Source organism: Salminus brasiliensis, chromosome 1 (genome assembly GCF_030463535.1).
Source record: "Salminus brasiliensis chromosome 1, fSalBra1.hap2, whole genome shotgun sequence".
Classification (NCBI taxonomy): Eukaryota; Metazoa; Chordata; class Actinopteri; order Characiformes; family Bryconidae; genus Salminus; species Salminus brasiliensis.
The window spans coordinates 8,382,182-8,398,139 of NC_132878.1; the positions used below are offsets into that span (position 1 = coordinate 8,382,182).

Here is a 15,958-nt window from a genome sequence, read left to right on the forward strand (position 1 = left end):
TGACCTGCCTGATGTTTTGGAGATGTTCTGGCCCAGTCGTCTGACCATCACAGTTTGGTCTTTGTCAGAGTGTCTCACATTTTTCCTGCTTTTAACACCTTCATCATCTCCATTGCGTTCACTTGCTGTCTAACAAATCCACCCCTTGACAGACCCCACTTCACTTCATGAGCCAGGTGTTAATGTTACTGTTCAATGTATAGACACATATATATCCATATGTAGTTCCTGGCTTCTATATCCAGGTCTGCTTTCCACCTTAAATCCAACTTCTGAAGCATAATATTCTAATACATCATATAAATAAATATATATAATAATTTATATAATTTATATAAATATAAATAATAATAATAAATTAATAATAACATGAATGTCAATAATCATGTATATCCATGTATATCCATATACTCATATACACTCGTTCTGCTGGACGGAAATGCTTCAGAAGATCTAAGCTGGTCCTTGATGGTCAAGGTGGTAGCATAACCTGCTGTTAACCAGCTACTCTACCAGCATAGGTAGACCCACTTACCTATTAACCAGCAGTTAATTGGGCAGTGGTGGCTCAGCGGCTAGAGCTCTGGGCTATTAATGACAGGGTTGTGGGTTCAATACTCAGGCTTAGGCCCTAGGCTGCCCTCCTCTCACTGCATGGATGGGTTAAAGGTGGAGCAGGTGGAGCAGGTGAAGGTATAATGGGGGGGGGGTATGCCCAGCTGGGCATGCTGGGCATGCTGGGCATGCTGGGAGACCAGCTCCAACTCAAATAAAAACCCTATACTGACGGACCAGCTCGGGACGTCCCAAATGAAATAAGGCGTGGGAACGAGATCCTAAGTTGTGGCCACAAGTTATTAAGATCTCAACTTAGTTATTAAGGATATTGCTCCTTAGGCTCTGTACCTGTACTCTTTGTCACTTTTTGTTACAGAACTGTGTGTAAACCTCAGATAACAAATATAAGACCACCCTCAGAAGACCACGGTTCGTGAAATCTGTTGGCCTACTATTGATCAGCGTGGCCGAAGCTCTGACAGCCTCATGTATCTGGTAAATATCACTGCTCAGGACAACTAAGCAACGCAGCAGTTGTCATTTAGCATTAACTAAAGGTTAAGTCTGTGGGCTGTTTCTGACACAAGCAGCTTAGATGGCAGCCCTGTTGTCGGTGCCCTACGTGCGCGTGCACGTGTGTGTGTGTGCGTGCGTGCGCTCGTCACAGCGCTTGTGCGCATGCTCGTAGAGCTCCGCCTTGTTCCACAGGGATAATCGTCCTCCTCGCTGGGAAACTTGGTCCCGTCCATGAACTGAACAGAGCTTTTTTGGGTTGTTTTGGACTGTCCTCGGTATGGACTCTCAAAAAGTAAGTATCCACTGATATTGTATGATGTTTTGAGCGACTCTGGCCGCTCGTGCTTGTGTGGAAATGTGGTTATTCCCTCCTACAGTGCACACCGTTACATGATCACCCCCCCAGCTCTCTGTAATACACTAACCTAGCTGACTCCAGTGCAGGCTGCCTGTCATTGCAGGGAGTGTGTCCTCTTGGGTAATTTTGGTATTTGTTTATGTGTATATATATATATATATATATATATATTTATATTCATATTTGAGCCAGAAATGCGTTGCATTTTGCAGGTGATATTTTAGTGCTGGTCATGTTTGCTTTATGGGAGTGAGCAGCAGCAGCTCTGCTGGGGCTGTTGGGGGATGTGTAGTAGTAGTGTGTGTTGGGCTGCAGTTGTTTTCTCAGTTTCAGCCTCTAATATGAACAGTTATGCATATTTATGCTGCTGAAATGTCTTGGTTTGCACAGAAAGGTGATTAAATCTAGTAGACTGGACTGTAGTCTGCTCCCTGTGTGCTGTATTTGGCTGTATGGACAGGTAGTCCTGCAGCAGGTGCATCCCTTTAAAAAGCAGTGATGCATATTTACACACGTTTATGTCATGCAGAATTTTTTTTACATGCTTTTCTAGCATGCAGAAGAAGAAGAAGAGAAAGAGAGAGAGAAAGAAAGAGAGAGAGAGAGAGAGAGAGAGAGAGAGAGAGAAAAGAGAGAGAGAGAGAAGAGAGAGAGAAAAGAGAGAGAAAGAAAGAAATAAAGAGAGAGAGAGAGAAAGAAAGAAATAAAGGGAGAGAGAGAGAGAGAGAGAAAGAAAGGGAGAGAGAGAGAGAAGGAAAGAAAGGGAGAGAGAAGGAAAGAAAGGGAGAGAGAGAGAGAGAGAGAGAAAGAAAGAAATAAAGAGAGAGAGAGAGAGAGAGAGAGAAAGAAAGGGAGAGAGAGAGAGAGAGAGAGAAAGAAAGAGAGAGAGAGAGAGAGAGAGAGAGAGAGAGAGACCTGGCTGTATGGACAGGTAGTCCTGCAGCAGGTGCATCCCTTTAAAAAGCAGTGATGCATATTTACACACGTTTATGTCATGCAGAATTTTTTTTACATGCTTTTCTAGCATGCAGAATTATCTATATGCACTATACACCCAAATGTTTGCAGGACATGACACATCTTCTGATGGATGCATTCAGCTACTTTAAGCTGCACCCATGGATGACACCGATGTGCAGACAGTAGGTAGACACAGGCAGCTTGTCTAGTCCCTGTAGAGAAGAAGTACTGCCAATAGAAAAGGATTTCCTGGAGCAGATAATAAACATGAACCCGTGGGCACAATGCTGCCTAATGCAAGGTGTGGGCTAGAGGGGTATAAAGCACCCCAGGGTGCTCCATTTGGGATGAGGTGGTGTAGTGATCATCCAACATCCTGACCTCACTAATGCACTTGTCTCTGAATGCTCTCTCTCTCTCTCTCTCTCTCTCTCTCTCTCTCTCTCTCACCCCCCCCCCCCCCTCTCTATGCTGTGTCCTATGGGCTAGTCCTGTAGCAGCAGCAGCAGCAGCAGGTGCATCTCTTAAAAAAGGCTGGGTAGTGTCTGTGTTGTCCATGTGATGTAATGTAGTGTAGTTGGAGTGGCTTGCAACAGAGAAGAGTCGTCCACGTGATGTGTGTTGACTTTGTAAATGTGTGTGTGTGTGTGTGAGAGAGAGAGAGAGAGAGAGAGAGAGAGAAAGAAAGAAAGAAAGAAAGAAAGAAAGAAAGAAAGAGAGAGAGAGAGGGAGGCTTAATGGACAGGGCTGTAGGGGAGGTGGCTTCACTCAGGAAGCAGTGAGGTGACTGTGGAGTGGGCTGATAGTGACCGGCTTATCAGAGCTGACGAGTCCTACAGCTTCCTCTTCACTGAGAGCTCTGAACAACCAAGACACTTTAAAAACCTCAAATATTGAAGCCTGAACGGAGCCTGCGGGTCAGAACCAGATATACACACATAATGTGCACTTTTTGGCTCATAAAAACAGTGGAACCCTTTGTGGTGCTTGATACTTTAAAGAACCATCCACAACAGGTGGATGAACCCTTTAATGAACCCTTTAATGAACCCTTTAATGAACCCTTGAAGTACACATTTTAAAAGGTGTGGTAGAAGCAGTGGTTCTAAATGGAACCATAACAACTCAAAGAACCGTTTGAACAAGTCTAAGTGTAAGAAATGTGGTTCTTATAGCACCAAGGGTTCTAGTATTGTTATCAGTCAACAAATCCTTTATAGTACTATCAAGAACATAGTAAAGAATACTTTAAGCATTAACATGGTTCTTTGTGTTGGTTCTAGGTTCTAGATTCCTTTATTGCATGCTCGTAAAGAAGGTTCTTGAAGGATTCTTTAGTAAAGACGACATTGCTGTATAAAATGGGCAGTGGTGGCTAAGCGGTTAGAGCACTGAGCTATTGATGACAGGGTTGTGGGTTTGATACCTGGGCTCCGCAAGCTGCCACTGTTGGGCCCTCTGCATCCCCAGGAGCTGCAGCCATGGCTGCCCACCACTCCGGGCAAGTTTGCTCACTTGTGTGTGTATACAAATGGTGAATATGGTTGTAGTGTGTGTGTGTGTGTGTGTGTGTGTATACAAATGATGAATATGGTTGTAGTGTGTGTGTGTGTGTGTGTATACAAATGATGAATATGGTTGTAGTGTGTGTGTGTGTGTGTGTGTGTGTGTGTGTGTATACAAATGATGAATATGGTTGTAGTGTGTGTGTGTGTGTGTGTATACAAATGATGAATATGGTTGTAGTGTGTGTGTGTGTGTGTGTGTGTGTATACAAATGATGAATATGGTTGTAGTGTGTGTGTGTGTGTGTGTGTGTGTATACAAATGATGAATATGGTTGTAGTGTGTGTGTGTGTGTGTGTGTGTGTGTGTATACAAATGATGAATATGGTTGTAGTGTGTGTGTGTGTGTGTGTATACAAATGATGAATATGGTTGTAGTGTGTGTGTGTGTGTGTGTATACAAATGATGAATATGGTTGTCTTGTCTAAGACCAACACAAAGTTCTACCTACGTAGAACCATATGTTACTACTGTGATTCTATATAGAACCACTGCCTTTGCTACACCCCTAAAATAGGGTGTTTTCACGACATCAACAGTCAGACGTTGGTTGCTATATTGCCAGTAAATTGTCAACACAGGTGTGTGCAGCCCAACGCCCATACACTCCCTGCTTTGCTCCATTGAAATAGCAATCCGCCAAAGTCAGACGGCACCTGGCTCTTAAAGGGAATGAATGCGATTGAATTCGACACACTGATTGGTTTATTGCACGTTACACCCAAAACACACCCACTGACACTCCCTAAATCAACTGCGCAGTGTGTGGTTGACAGCTTGCCAAAAGCTACCGCTAAATAGGGCCCCAATTTTTACATAATGCTGCTTTTCACTTGCTTGGTCAATATGTATGAGGCTTGCATTCTTGTTGGATGCGCTATGTTTTTTACTGAGTGCAATTTGGATTCAATGGATGTTGATCAGAAACCTCTACCTGGGAAATGCAGCCCTCATCAGACAACATAAGCTGTAGCAGGAGAAACCAGCTCTGTCTTAGCAGGTCAAAAACATCATCAGCTTCAGTGGAACCTGCAAAGGAGGGAATGATGTAATGGTACCACAGTGGTTTTTGGTGCTGCTATGGCACGTGTTCACAAATGCCGCCCCAGCAGGCCGTGGCATTACTGGCAGTAACTGGGTCGTGTATTTAGCCAGCGTGGAGGCCGGGTGCAAGAAGACGGTGTAAGAAGGAGGTTTTCATTACCTTTCCCCACTGGGACTCAGGCTTACTCTCATTTACTTACCTGAAGGTGAGAGCAGGGGGCAGGAGGCTTAGATTTCAGCCCCACTCAGTTTATTAAAGTGTAAAGCTCTTCAGATGTCTTCTCTTTGGGACACGTGATGAATTTAGTAAGATGCAGGATACTTTTCGTTGCTGTTGGAACCTTTAGGGGGCGTACTGCTGTTTTGCCTGACTTATTTTTGTAGAAATATAACTATGTAGTTACATAATTAATTACATAATTATATTTACAGTCACTTTACTTTCTGTATCAACATGCTTTTTACTGAAATGTAAGTGTGTGGCCAGACGGGATCCGATTTTACCCCCCAATTGTTTCCTGCATCAACACACAAAAAATTTCAGAAGTTTCTCCTTAAGAGGCTGTGAACGATTTTATTCGGTGGAGCAATAGATGGTTCTAATATCCCAGGCAAAGGCCATATCAGAAATGGCCTTTTAAACCTCACAGAAACTCACTCTGTTGTAGGATTGGGCGGTATAACGGTAATGCTGTATACCGTATACTGTATAATTCAAAATTACAACACGTTCAATGTGTGACATTTCTGGTCAGTGTTTATCTACACAGCCAAAATAGCTCATTTCCCCCAAACATGTAAGAATATTTTTGTATTTAAGAAAACTCAAGGGTGAGGTTGCTGTGAGAGCTCACCAATTGGCGATGCCACCCTTTAAAAATAGGGGGTGGAAAATAGCTGCGAGTTTAGCGACACTGAGTTCGAAGGAAAGGGAAAGCAAGCAAACCTGGATGAAGCCGTCTACTAAATGAGCCTGAAAACGGTGGAAACCCCCCCCCCCCCCCCCCCAAGACCATTCCCTCGACTCTGTGCTCTCAGATATGAGGCTTTATCCTCTAAATGGATGTGATTCGAGCCTTAGTTAGCTGGAACACTGTGCTATGGTGTTTAACCTGCTAGTGCTACAGCTTGCAGGCTGTGGTTATAAACATGACACAACCTGCCATTATAAGACTTTCTGCCGCTTCAGCACCAGTCGCTTGGTGTCGGTTAGTTAGTTAGTCAGTAGCAGCTGCTCTGGGCTGTCTGAAACACTCTGCATCTGTAGCCGAGCTAGCTAAGCAAGGGCTAGCTTGGCGAGTGGGCTACAGAGCTAATACCATGACCTTTCAAACAGCGCGTCATTATTCTCTAAACATTTAAATGCTTTAAGGCATTTCTCCCACTGTGTGTGTGTTTAGTTATATTACTTCCATCTCTCAGCATCGATCGCATGAAGATCAAATGAAGATCAATTGATGACAGGGTTGTGGGTTCGAAACAACACTGTTGTGCCCTTGAGCAAGGCCCTTCATCCTCTCTGCTCCCTGGGCACTGCAGCAATGGTTGCCCACCCCTCCGGACACGTGTGATTACTGTCACTGTATATGTTTGTTTATATGGTAAACATGGTTGTCTCGTCTTGCCATATGTTTACATATGTTCAAATGATGAAGGTTTTCATGGGGTGTCCTACGTTTTTCACATGACTGTTCGTACTGTTTACGTTGTATCCGTGGTCTGAGTAGGTCTGGATGGTGTGAGGTGAAATTCTTCCAGGCCATAAAGATCTGAACTGCCTGAATCAGGTCAGCGACGCCTCGCCACTGCTCTGTTCTGGCCTTTGGCTCTGGAAAGTGAGCGCTGCCAGTGTCTTTGCCATGACCGTGCTCTGTTTTCCTCTGTAGTGACTCATAGGACGATCAGAATGCAGTGGAACTGTGTGTGTGTGTGTGTGTGTGTGTGTGTGTGTGTGTGTGTGTGTTTGAGAGAGAGTAAACAGTGTGTGTATTCTTTTGCTGTGGTTACAGCCATTCAAAATGTTCCTCATTGTGAAGCTTCAAGGGATCATCCTGAATGTGTCCCAAGTTTGCGTCTTCAGTTTTGCGCCGGTTAGAGCTGGGCAATATAACAATATTTTATCGTATCGTGAAAAAATTCATTAACGTGGTACACAATATGTGTAATCAGTCTTATTTAATTTAAGTGCATCATATTTTGAGTAAAAATCCAGTATGGTATTGGATAGCTGCTGGTGCATTTTATCTACATGACTAAATATTGCGATAAATATCGTATTTCGTAAAAATGTCTTTAAATATCGTGATATACATTTTTTTTCACATCACCCAGCTCTAGCGCTAATGTCCGAAGGGCTAATGTCCTGTAACTTGCAGTTAAAGCTGAGGGCCAGAGTCCAGCACAGCTTGGTGATTCCCATTCTCAGACACACAACGACCAAACCTCATTGGTTAACAGGTGAGTTGACTCAGGTGTGCTTTGGCAGAAAAGGCACAAAGCTGTGGAGGAATCAGGCCCTCCAGGACAAACGTTCCCCACCCCTGCGGTAATGAAAGCACACGGCCTATTAAGTACCACCTGAAACCATTCATGATCGGTTCTCCCTACCAGCCCGGCCTCCTCCCATCACATACGGTCTAAAAAGTTGGGAGGGTGAACGGTTGTGCTCATATTTGTGAGTAACTATGCACATTCATTTAGACTGTAGTACCTAGAAACACATTAACCTTACGTTGTTAAGTGAGAGGGTAGCAATGGTGCAGCTCGAACTTCTCTTTCTGACGGTGGTAAGATGACGTTAGTAAGTTAAGGCAGCATTATGCAAGAATTGGTACGGTACAGTAACTTGCTGAGGGAAAAATTGGCTAAAAAAGTTGCTGTAGTAAATTTCACAGTATACATCCTATAGATTTAAACACAGTAACTATAAAATAGTCATTTTATTACATCAATAATCACAGTCCTGTATCTGCTATTACGGTAATAATTACAGTACTGTAATTGGTTTTATCACAGCAAATATTAGACTACCTTAAAAGGCATTTCTGCATTTATTTTAACACTGAATTAAGAATGACTATATATATATATATATATATATATATATATATATATATATATATATATATATATATATATATATATAAAAAATATGGATGCACCAATGCCACTTTTTCCTGTACGATACTTGATACCAAATTTCCAAGTATCTGCCGATACCGAGTACCGATACCAACTTTGACTTAAATACAGGATGGACTACTATAAATCCTTAGATTTATTGTTTTCTACTTTTTATAGGTTTTGTATTTGTTTTTTTTTTTTTTATATCTGATCCCAAATCAGATCTAATAAGCTTGAAAGAACATCGTTTACCGATTTCAGAGCTATGAAATATTAAAAAAATCCCACAATGCAGAAACACCAAAGCTTTTAATTGGTGTTTAAATGTAAAATGAAGCCTCTTCTTTATTTATTGTATCATTTTGAACATTTATTTTTTATTTTATTTACATAGGTAGTCAATAAATTTAATTAAATTGACTTTTTATAGCAAAAAAGAGAAAAACAGGCTTCACCACATGGAGCTAACCTGTGCTAGCTAGCTGTACACACAGGCCCACACATACAAAAGTTCATCCAGTAATGCCTCTCCTAATCCAGACTGATGACTTAATGAACTTAATGTCTGCAGACAACAAAATCTATCGACATTTAATGTCCGAATTGTTTGGTAATTTGGTAATGGGCAGTGTGGCTAGCGCTGCTTAGCAGGGCAGGGTCACAGAATGGCGGCAGGGAGAGTCGAGTTCAAGCTCCTTATTACTTTCTACTCCAATAAACTGAAGTAAATAAAGATTTTAACAACACCTGGTGTCAGTTTACTACATTTTCACCGACCGACCGTTTACCAGCTGGAGGATACAAGCTGGAAAAGGCTAAGCTAGTAATGTTAGCAAGCTGAGGTATCAGACCGCTAGCATGCGTCTGTTTATCTATCTCTGTGTCCATTTCAGACACATATCAGCTAAATTACTGTTTATATACTGTTTATAAACCAGTATATCGACCAGAGGAGGATGCGTTCCCCTTTTGAGTCTTTCTTCCTCTCGATCTGAGGAAGTTTTTCCATGGGGGAGTTTTGCCGTTGTCTCGGCTTGTCTTGGCTCGGACCCTTCGGATCTTTGTAAAGCTTCTTCGTGACAACAGTAGTTGTGAAAAGCCTGTATATATACATTAGAATTGGATTGAATTGAATTATGGAGGATATAATATACACACACACTTAACTACACACACATGTTCATGTTCAGGGAATACTATGTGCAATATCCCACCCCCCCCATGTGCAATTAAGAGTCTTTTGCTGTAAATAATATTGTTTATTGCTTTTTTAATTCTTATTTATATTGTGTATATAGTGTAAATTATTTATCTAAATTTTTATAACTGAGTGTCTTGCTATCCCTTTCTGCTGTCACACTGTGAATTTCCCCACTGCGGGACTAATAAAGGACTATCTTATCTTATCTTATCTTATAAAGATGTCCTGCTGTCTCTGTAATGATGATAACTAGTATCGAAGTTGGAAATGTTCACCATGATGCTTTGCAGATCTGCAGTAAAATGCTGTATTCAGGTTCTACAGTACGGATTTGGTCTTCAAACAGTAGAACTGCTGTGAGAACTACAGAAATGTGTACTGTCAAAAACACAAATCACACTACCCCCTCTTGGATAGCTGTACACATGCCTTTCTGGACAAGCTGAGAGATGCCGAAGTGCTATCTGGAGGAAACGAAGCATGTGGACTGAAGCGGTAGAGTAATACTACAGGACTTTACGCAGCGTTATGCAGTGCTGGAGAGAGAACCCGTGCAGCTCCACCAAACTTCCATAGTGCATTAACAGCGTTCTGGCCCGGAGTGGAGATGACCGGGCACCATTCTCCCTATTTCAGGCAGTGGAGCACCACCATCATTTCAAAGAAGCTCAATGCTGGGGGGCTTTATACTCCTCTAGCCCACACCTGACATTAGGCAGCATGGTGCCAATAGGTTCATATACATCTTCAGGGCGTCCTATTCTGTTCATTTGTCGTTTGGGACAGTGGCTCACTCAGTGACACAAGCTAATATGACATTTCCCCATTCAGCCCGCTACAGCCTCGGCCCCACTAGCAGAGCAGCGGTTATGTCCCGCTGGTGTCACGATTCTTGTTAATAGCTACAGACTAGTAGAACAACGGCTGAAGCTCTCCAGCTGCAGGGCTTAATGAGGTTCTTGGTACGGCTGCCGTTGATTAGGGATAACGCTTGAATTGCAGATTAAGGTACAGAAAGTGCTGAGGTTGAGGATTACAGAGTGCAGCGGGTAGATTGTGGAACTAAAAGGCTGTGATTATGACTGGCATTACATCATGAAGGCAAAGGGGGCTGCACTTCCCCAAAGCTGCCAATCCTCTCAATGTACATGTTGTCCAAGCTGATGAGTCTAGGTCTGATCTCTTCCACTGAAGCTCACGTTCAGATGGCTCTCAGGGCGTTTTCACACCTGAAAGTCCAAACCCAGGTCTGAACCTGGGTTCAGGTTTTTGTTACATTGTAAACATCTGATCTGGTTAGCTCTGGTTTCACTCTGCATGGTATATCTACGTCCCATTAGCATCACCTACGTGGGCTGCGTCTTCCTATACTTGGCATTAATTGGTTTGTAGGAGGACGTGTGTTTGACGTTGCCGTGTTGTCAGTTTGGCAGGTCGTCTTTCCTGTAAAAAAGATGATGAAGCGGGTCATTAAGTTTCCACTACGGCACTAATGTTACGGCATTACTACCAGCAGCACCGACGTCAAGTTGAAGCAGAACCCGGGACTAGTTTGCTCCCGTCACTCATTTTTATGTCTTTTCTGGTGCTTTTTCTTTTTCTGTTGTTTAGTGGGTGATGATAGCCTGCCCCAACTTCCTGTAATAAGTCCAAAAGTCCAAACCATTCAGTACCATTCAGTGTTTTCACACTGCAAACGAACCCAGCCTTAGTTCAGTTTGATCAGGGCCAAGACCTCCCCTTTTGGTTTGACGTCCACTTTTGGGCCGTGAGCAAGGTCCTCAACCCTCTCTGCTCCAGGGATGCTCCAGGGATCATCTTCTTCTACAGTGGCATCTGCCAAGGGGTGGATATAATAGGCAGCCAGTGATCAGTCAGTTCTTGAAAGCTGGGAAATTGGGCTAGCATAAGAATCTGAACCACTCGAATAATGTTCAGATTCTGATGGCTAGACGACCAGATCGGAACCTTCTGGCTATGCAGTGGCTATCAGTACCTATCGAAGGTGCTCCAAGAAAGGAACCACCTTTGCTATGAACCAGAAGTTTATGGGCACCTAAGGCTCATCGATGCTATCCATGGAGGCCTTACAGGTCTCCTTACAGGGTGCCTTTATAGGTGGAGTCGAAGTCTTAAACAATCAGGACCTACATAATATTAGGTAGGTGGTATTAATGTTATGGCTGATTGGTGAATACTAATGTAATTGAGGATAATTTTCCAAACTCAATTAACCAACCTCTGATGGATTTTACACCCCTAATGTAATGAAAGTGAGGACTTGTGTAGTCCAGCATGGTCCTTGGAGTTTTAGAGGTTGAGTGGCAGTCCTGGCAACCCATTACAGCAATATCTTAGGAGCTCCCTAATCACTGATCTGAGATCTGTGATGATAGGGTTGTACAACTGGGGGTTAGTACTTAACTTATCTATGAGAAGCATTAGAATAGATTCTCATAATTCACTCAGATTGCCACCCGTTTTACAGCTTCACTTCCTGCAGTGTGTTTATGTAACACCGTTTTCTCTGGAGCTCAGTGGAGGTAGTGACTAATTAACATATGGGAAGGTTTGGCTCCGGGGCAGTGACGTCTAATAATATTGCAGTACTTTTAGGAGAAACTGGACTACACAGTTGTCCTTTCCTCATACATTCCTCATGTTAGCAGGATTTTGGAGAACCTCCCAGAACATTGGAGTAGAATGCAAATGGTGAAATTAAGAATGGTCTAATTATTAGGACGATGCATGCCGAGGTAGGTCCATGGCTTTACATTTACATTTAAGGCATTTAGCAGATGCTCTTATCCAGCAACTTACAAAAGTGCTTCACTATTTACTTAAGAAAAACCTCAGCTAGTTTAAATAGACTAATAATTCAAAGATCCTCCAAGTTTAGACTCCTAAACACAAGTCAATATAGAGACCCAAGTTCTCTCAGAAGAGGAGGGTCTTCAGTCTGGGTTCGAAGACAGCGAGCGTCTCGGCCGTTCAGACACCCAGGGGAAGCTCGTTCCACCACTTTGGTGCAGGACAGAAAAAAGCCTGGACGCTCATCTTCCGTGAATTTTGAGGGATGGCGGGTCGAGCCGAGCCGTACTTGAAGCTGGAAGGACTCTTGGTGCAGATCGGCTTTTGACCATTGCCATCAAGTATGGAGGGGCTGGCTGGTCCAGTCTTGGCTTTGTAGACCAGAGTCAGGGTTTTGAATCTGATGGGAGCAGCAGCTACAGGAAGCCAGTAACACTTGTGCTGCACTCAGTTTTGAGTAGGACATTTCTCCTACGATGTCTCCACGAGTCGAATTTCCTCACCAGGTGGCCTTAACAACCCTGTATTCAAAATCCTAAATGACCACAGTAGTAACAGTACTGTAGTCAAATCAGTAGTCTTATAGAGTTAATTAGCACTTCTATCTATTTGTGTCTCATTAAATCAGCCATACAGTCCAGCTTTTATCTGTGGCTAATTTCCTCATGGAAATGTTTGGCTGGGCAAAATACTTGTGTAATTGCATTGTTTTCAACCAGGTTGACAATTCTAACCTGGGACATAAAAAGTGAGACATATTTTGATTAGATTCTTCTAGATTGAGCTCTGGCGCAGCATTACTCACCGTCAACCTGCAGTACCGTACATACAAAGTCAAGGTCTGGACTCTAGGGTGGTCAGTGTCACTGCTAGGTTAAGAGTAGTGAGGCACCGATTTGACTTGTTCTGTTCTGATAGCAATATCGATATTGATAGAACCTTTTCCTTTCTTATATGGAAGACCACTTGTGGCAGTGATGTCATTGCCCCCCCCCCCCCCTCGCTCTGGGCAGTCCTCCATTACAGGCACAGCGCAAGTCTCACACGGTTAAGCTCTTGTCTCTCTTTATCTGGAATGTACTGATATTTAGTGATTTTGGACACTTCTGGGACTCGAAACAGTGTTCGGCCTGTGTGTCAGAGATCTCCCCCTCGCGCCTCCTCCCTGCGCTGCTCTAGATTATTCACTGATAGTTGATAGTTGACAGGTTGCGGGCACCGTGCTGATTAGATAGGGTAGGACTTGCTGTTTGCTATGATCTGTGTATCTTGTCTGATCCTTAGTTATGAAGCCTAGAACACCGGCGGTCTGCGAATGGATCTGTCCTGTGAAACGGCTTAATTATCCCGCTACCCGATCCAGCTAGCTAGCTTGGCGAGTGGGCTACAGAGCTAATACCATGACCTTTCAAACAGCGCGTCATTATTCTCTAAACATTTAAATGCTTTAAGGCATTTCTCCCGCTGTGTGTGTGTTTAGTTATATTACTTCCATCTCTCAGCATCGATCGCATGAAGATCAAATGAAGATCAATTGATGACAGGGTTGTGGGTTCGAAACAACACTGTTGTGCCCTTGAGCAAGGCCCTTCATCCTCTCTGCTCCCTGGGCACTGCAGCAATGGTTGCCCACCCCTCCGGACACGTGTGATTACTGTCACTGTATATGTTTGTTTATGTGGTAAACATGGTTGTCTCGTCTTGCCATATGTTTACATATGTTCAAATGATGAAGGTTTTCATGGGGTGTCCTACGTTTTTCACATGACTGTTCGTACTGTTTACGTTGTATCCGTGGTCTGAGTAGGTCTGGATGGTGTGAGGTGAAATTTTTCCAGGCCATAAAGATCTGAACTGCCTGAATCAGGTCAGCGACGCCTCGCCACTGCTCTGTTCTGGCCTTTGGCTCTGGAAAGTGAGCGCTGCCAGTGTCTTTGCCATGACCGTGCTCTGTTTTCCTCTGTAGTGACTCATAGGACGATCAGAATGCAGTGGAACTGTCTGTGTGTGTGTGTGTGTGTGTGTGTGTGTGTGTGTGTGTGTGTGTGTGTGTGTGTGTGTGTGTGTGTGAGAGAGAGTAAACAGTGTGTGTATTCTTTTGCTGTGGTTACAGCCATTCAAAATGTTCCTCATTGTGAAGCTTCAAGGGATCATCCTGAATGTGTCCCAAGTTTGCGTCTTCAGTTTTGCGCCGGTTAGAGCTGGGCAATATAACAATATTTTATCGTATCGTGAAAAAAATCATTAACGTGGTACACAATATGTGTAATCAGTCTTATTTAATTTAAGTGCATCATATTTTGAGTATTTGGATAGCTGCTGGTGCATTTTATCTACATGACTAAATATTGCGATAAATATCGTATTTCGTAAAAATGTCTTTAAATATCGTGATATACATTTTTTTTCACATCACCCAGCTCTAGCGCTAATGTCCGAAGGGCTAATGTCCTGTAACTTGCAGTTAAAGCTGAGGGCCAGAGTCCAGCACAGCTTGGTGATTCCCATTCTCAGACACACAACGACCAAACCTCATTGGTTAACAGGTGAGTTGACTCAGGTGTGCTTTGGCAGAAAAGGCACAAAGCTGTGGAGGAATCAGGCCCTCCAGGACAAACGTTCCCCACCCCTGCGGTAATGAAAGCACACGGCCTATTAAGTACCACCTGAAACCATTCATGATCGGTTCTCCCTACCAGCCCGGCCTCCTCCCATCACATACGGTCTAAAAAGTTGGGAGGGTGAACGGTTGTGCTCATATTTGTGAGTAACTATGCGCATTCATTTAGACTGTAGTACCTGGAAACACATTAACCTTACGTTGTTAAGTGAGAGGGTAGCAATGGTGCAGCTCGAACTTCTCTTTCTGACGGTGGTAAGATGGCGTTAGTAAGTTAAGGCAGCATTATGCAAGAATTGGTACGGTACAGTAACTTGCTGAGGGAAAAATTGGCTAAAAAAGTTGCTGTAGTAAATTTCACAGTATACATCCTATAGATTTAAACACAGTAACTATAAAATAGTCATTTTATTACATCAATAATCACAGTCCTGTATCTGCTATTACGGTAATAATTACAATACTGTAATTGGTTTTATCACAGCAAATATTAGACTACCTTAAAAGGCATTTCTGCATTTATTTTAACACTGAATTAAGAATGGCTACATATATATATATATATATATATATATATATATATATATATATATATATAAAATATGGATGCACCAATGCCACTTTTTCCTGTACGATACTTGATACCAAATTTTCAAGTATCTGCCGATACCGAGTACCGATACCAACTTTGACTTAAATACAGGATGGACTACTATAAATCCTTAGATTTATTGTTTTCTACTTTTTATAGGTTGTTTTTTTTTTATATCTGATCCCAAATCAGATCTAATAAGCTTGAAAGAACATCGTTTACCGATTTCAGAGCTATGAAATATTAAAAAAATCCCACAATGCAGAAACACCAAAGCTTTTAATTGGTGTTTAAATGTAAAATGAAGCCTCTTCTTTATTTATTGTATCATTTTGAACATTTATTTTTTATTTTATTTACATAGGTAGTCAATAAATTAATTAAATTGACTTTTTATAGCAAAAAAGAGAAAAACAGGCTTCACCACATGGAGCTAACCTGTGCTAGCTAGCAGTACACACAGGCCCACACATACAAAAGTTCATCCAGTAATGCCTCTCCTAATCCAGACTGATGACTTAATGAACTTAATGTCTGCAGACAACAAAATCTATCGACGTTTAATGTCCGAATTGTTTGGTAATTTGGTAATGGGCAGTGTGGCTAGC

General features: G+C 42.6%; 1 protein-coding gene across 3 annotated transcripts in view; it reads left to right on the forward strand.

Annotated features, from left to right (window-relative positions):
- The first annotated feature begins 1,267 nt into the window (after positions 1-1,267).
- The window catches only part of fsd1l (fibronectin type III and SPRY domain containing 1-like), a 69,433-nt gene continuing 54,742 nt past the window's right edge, over positions 1,268-15,958 (forward strand). For all 3 annotated transcript variants that reach the window (XM_072656304.1, XM_072656396.1, XM_072656482.1), the window contains exon 1: positions 1,268-1,366. In XM_072656304.1, the coding sequence (XP_072512405.1) occupies positions 1,352-1,366 (15 nt within the window). In that variant the 5' untranslated portion in view covers positions 1,268-1,351. The remainder of the gene's footprint in view (positions 1,367-15,958) is intronic.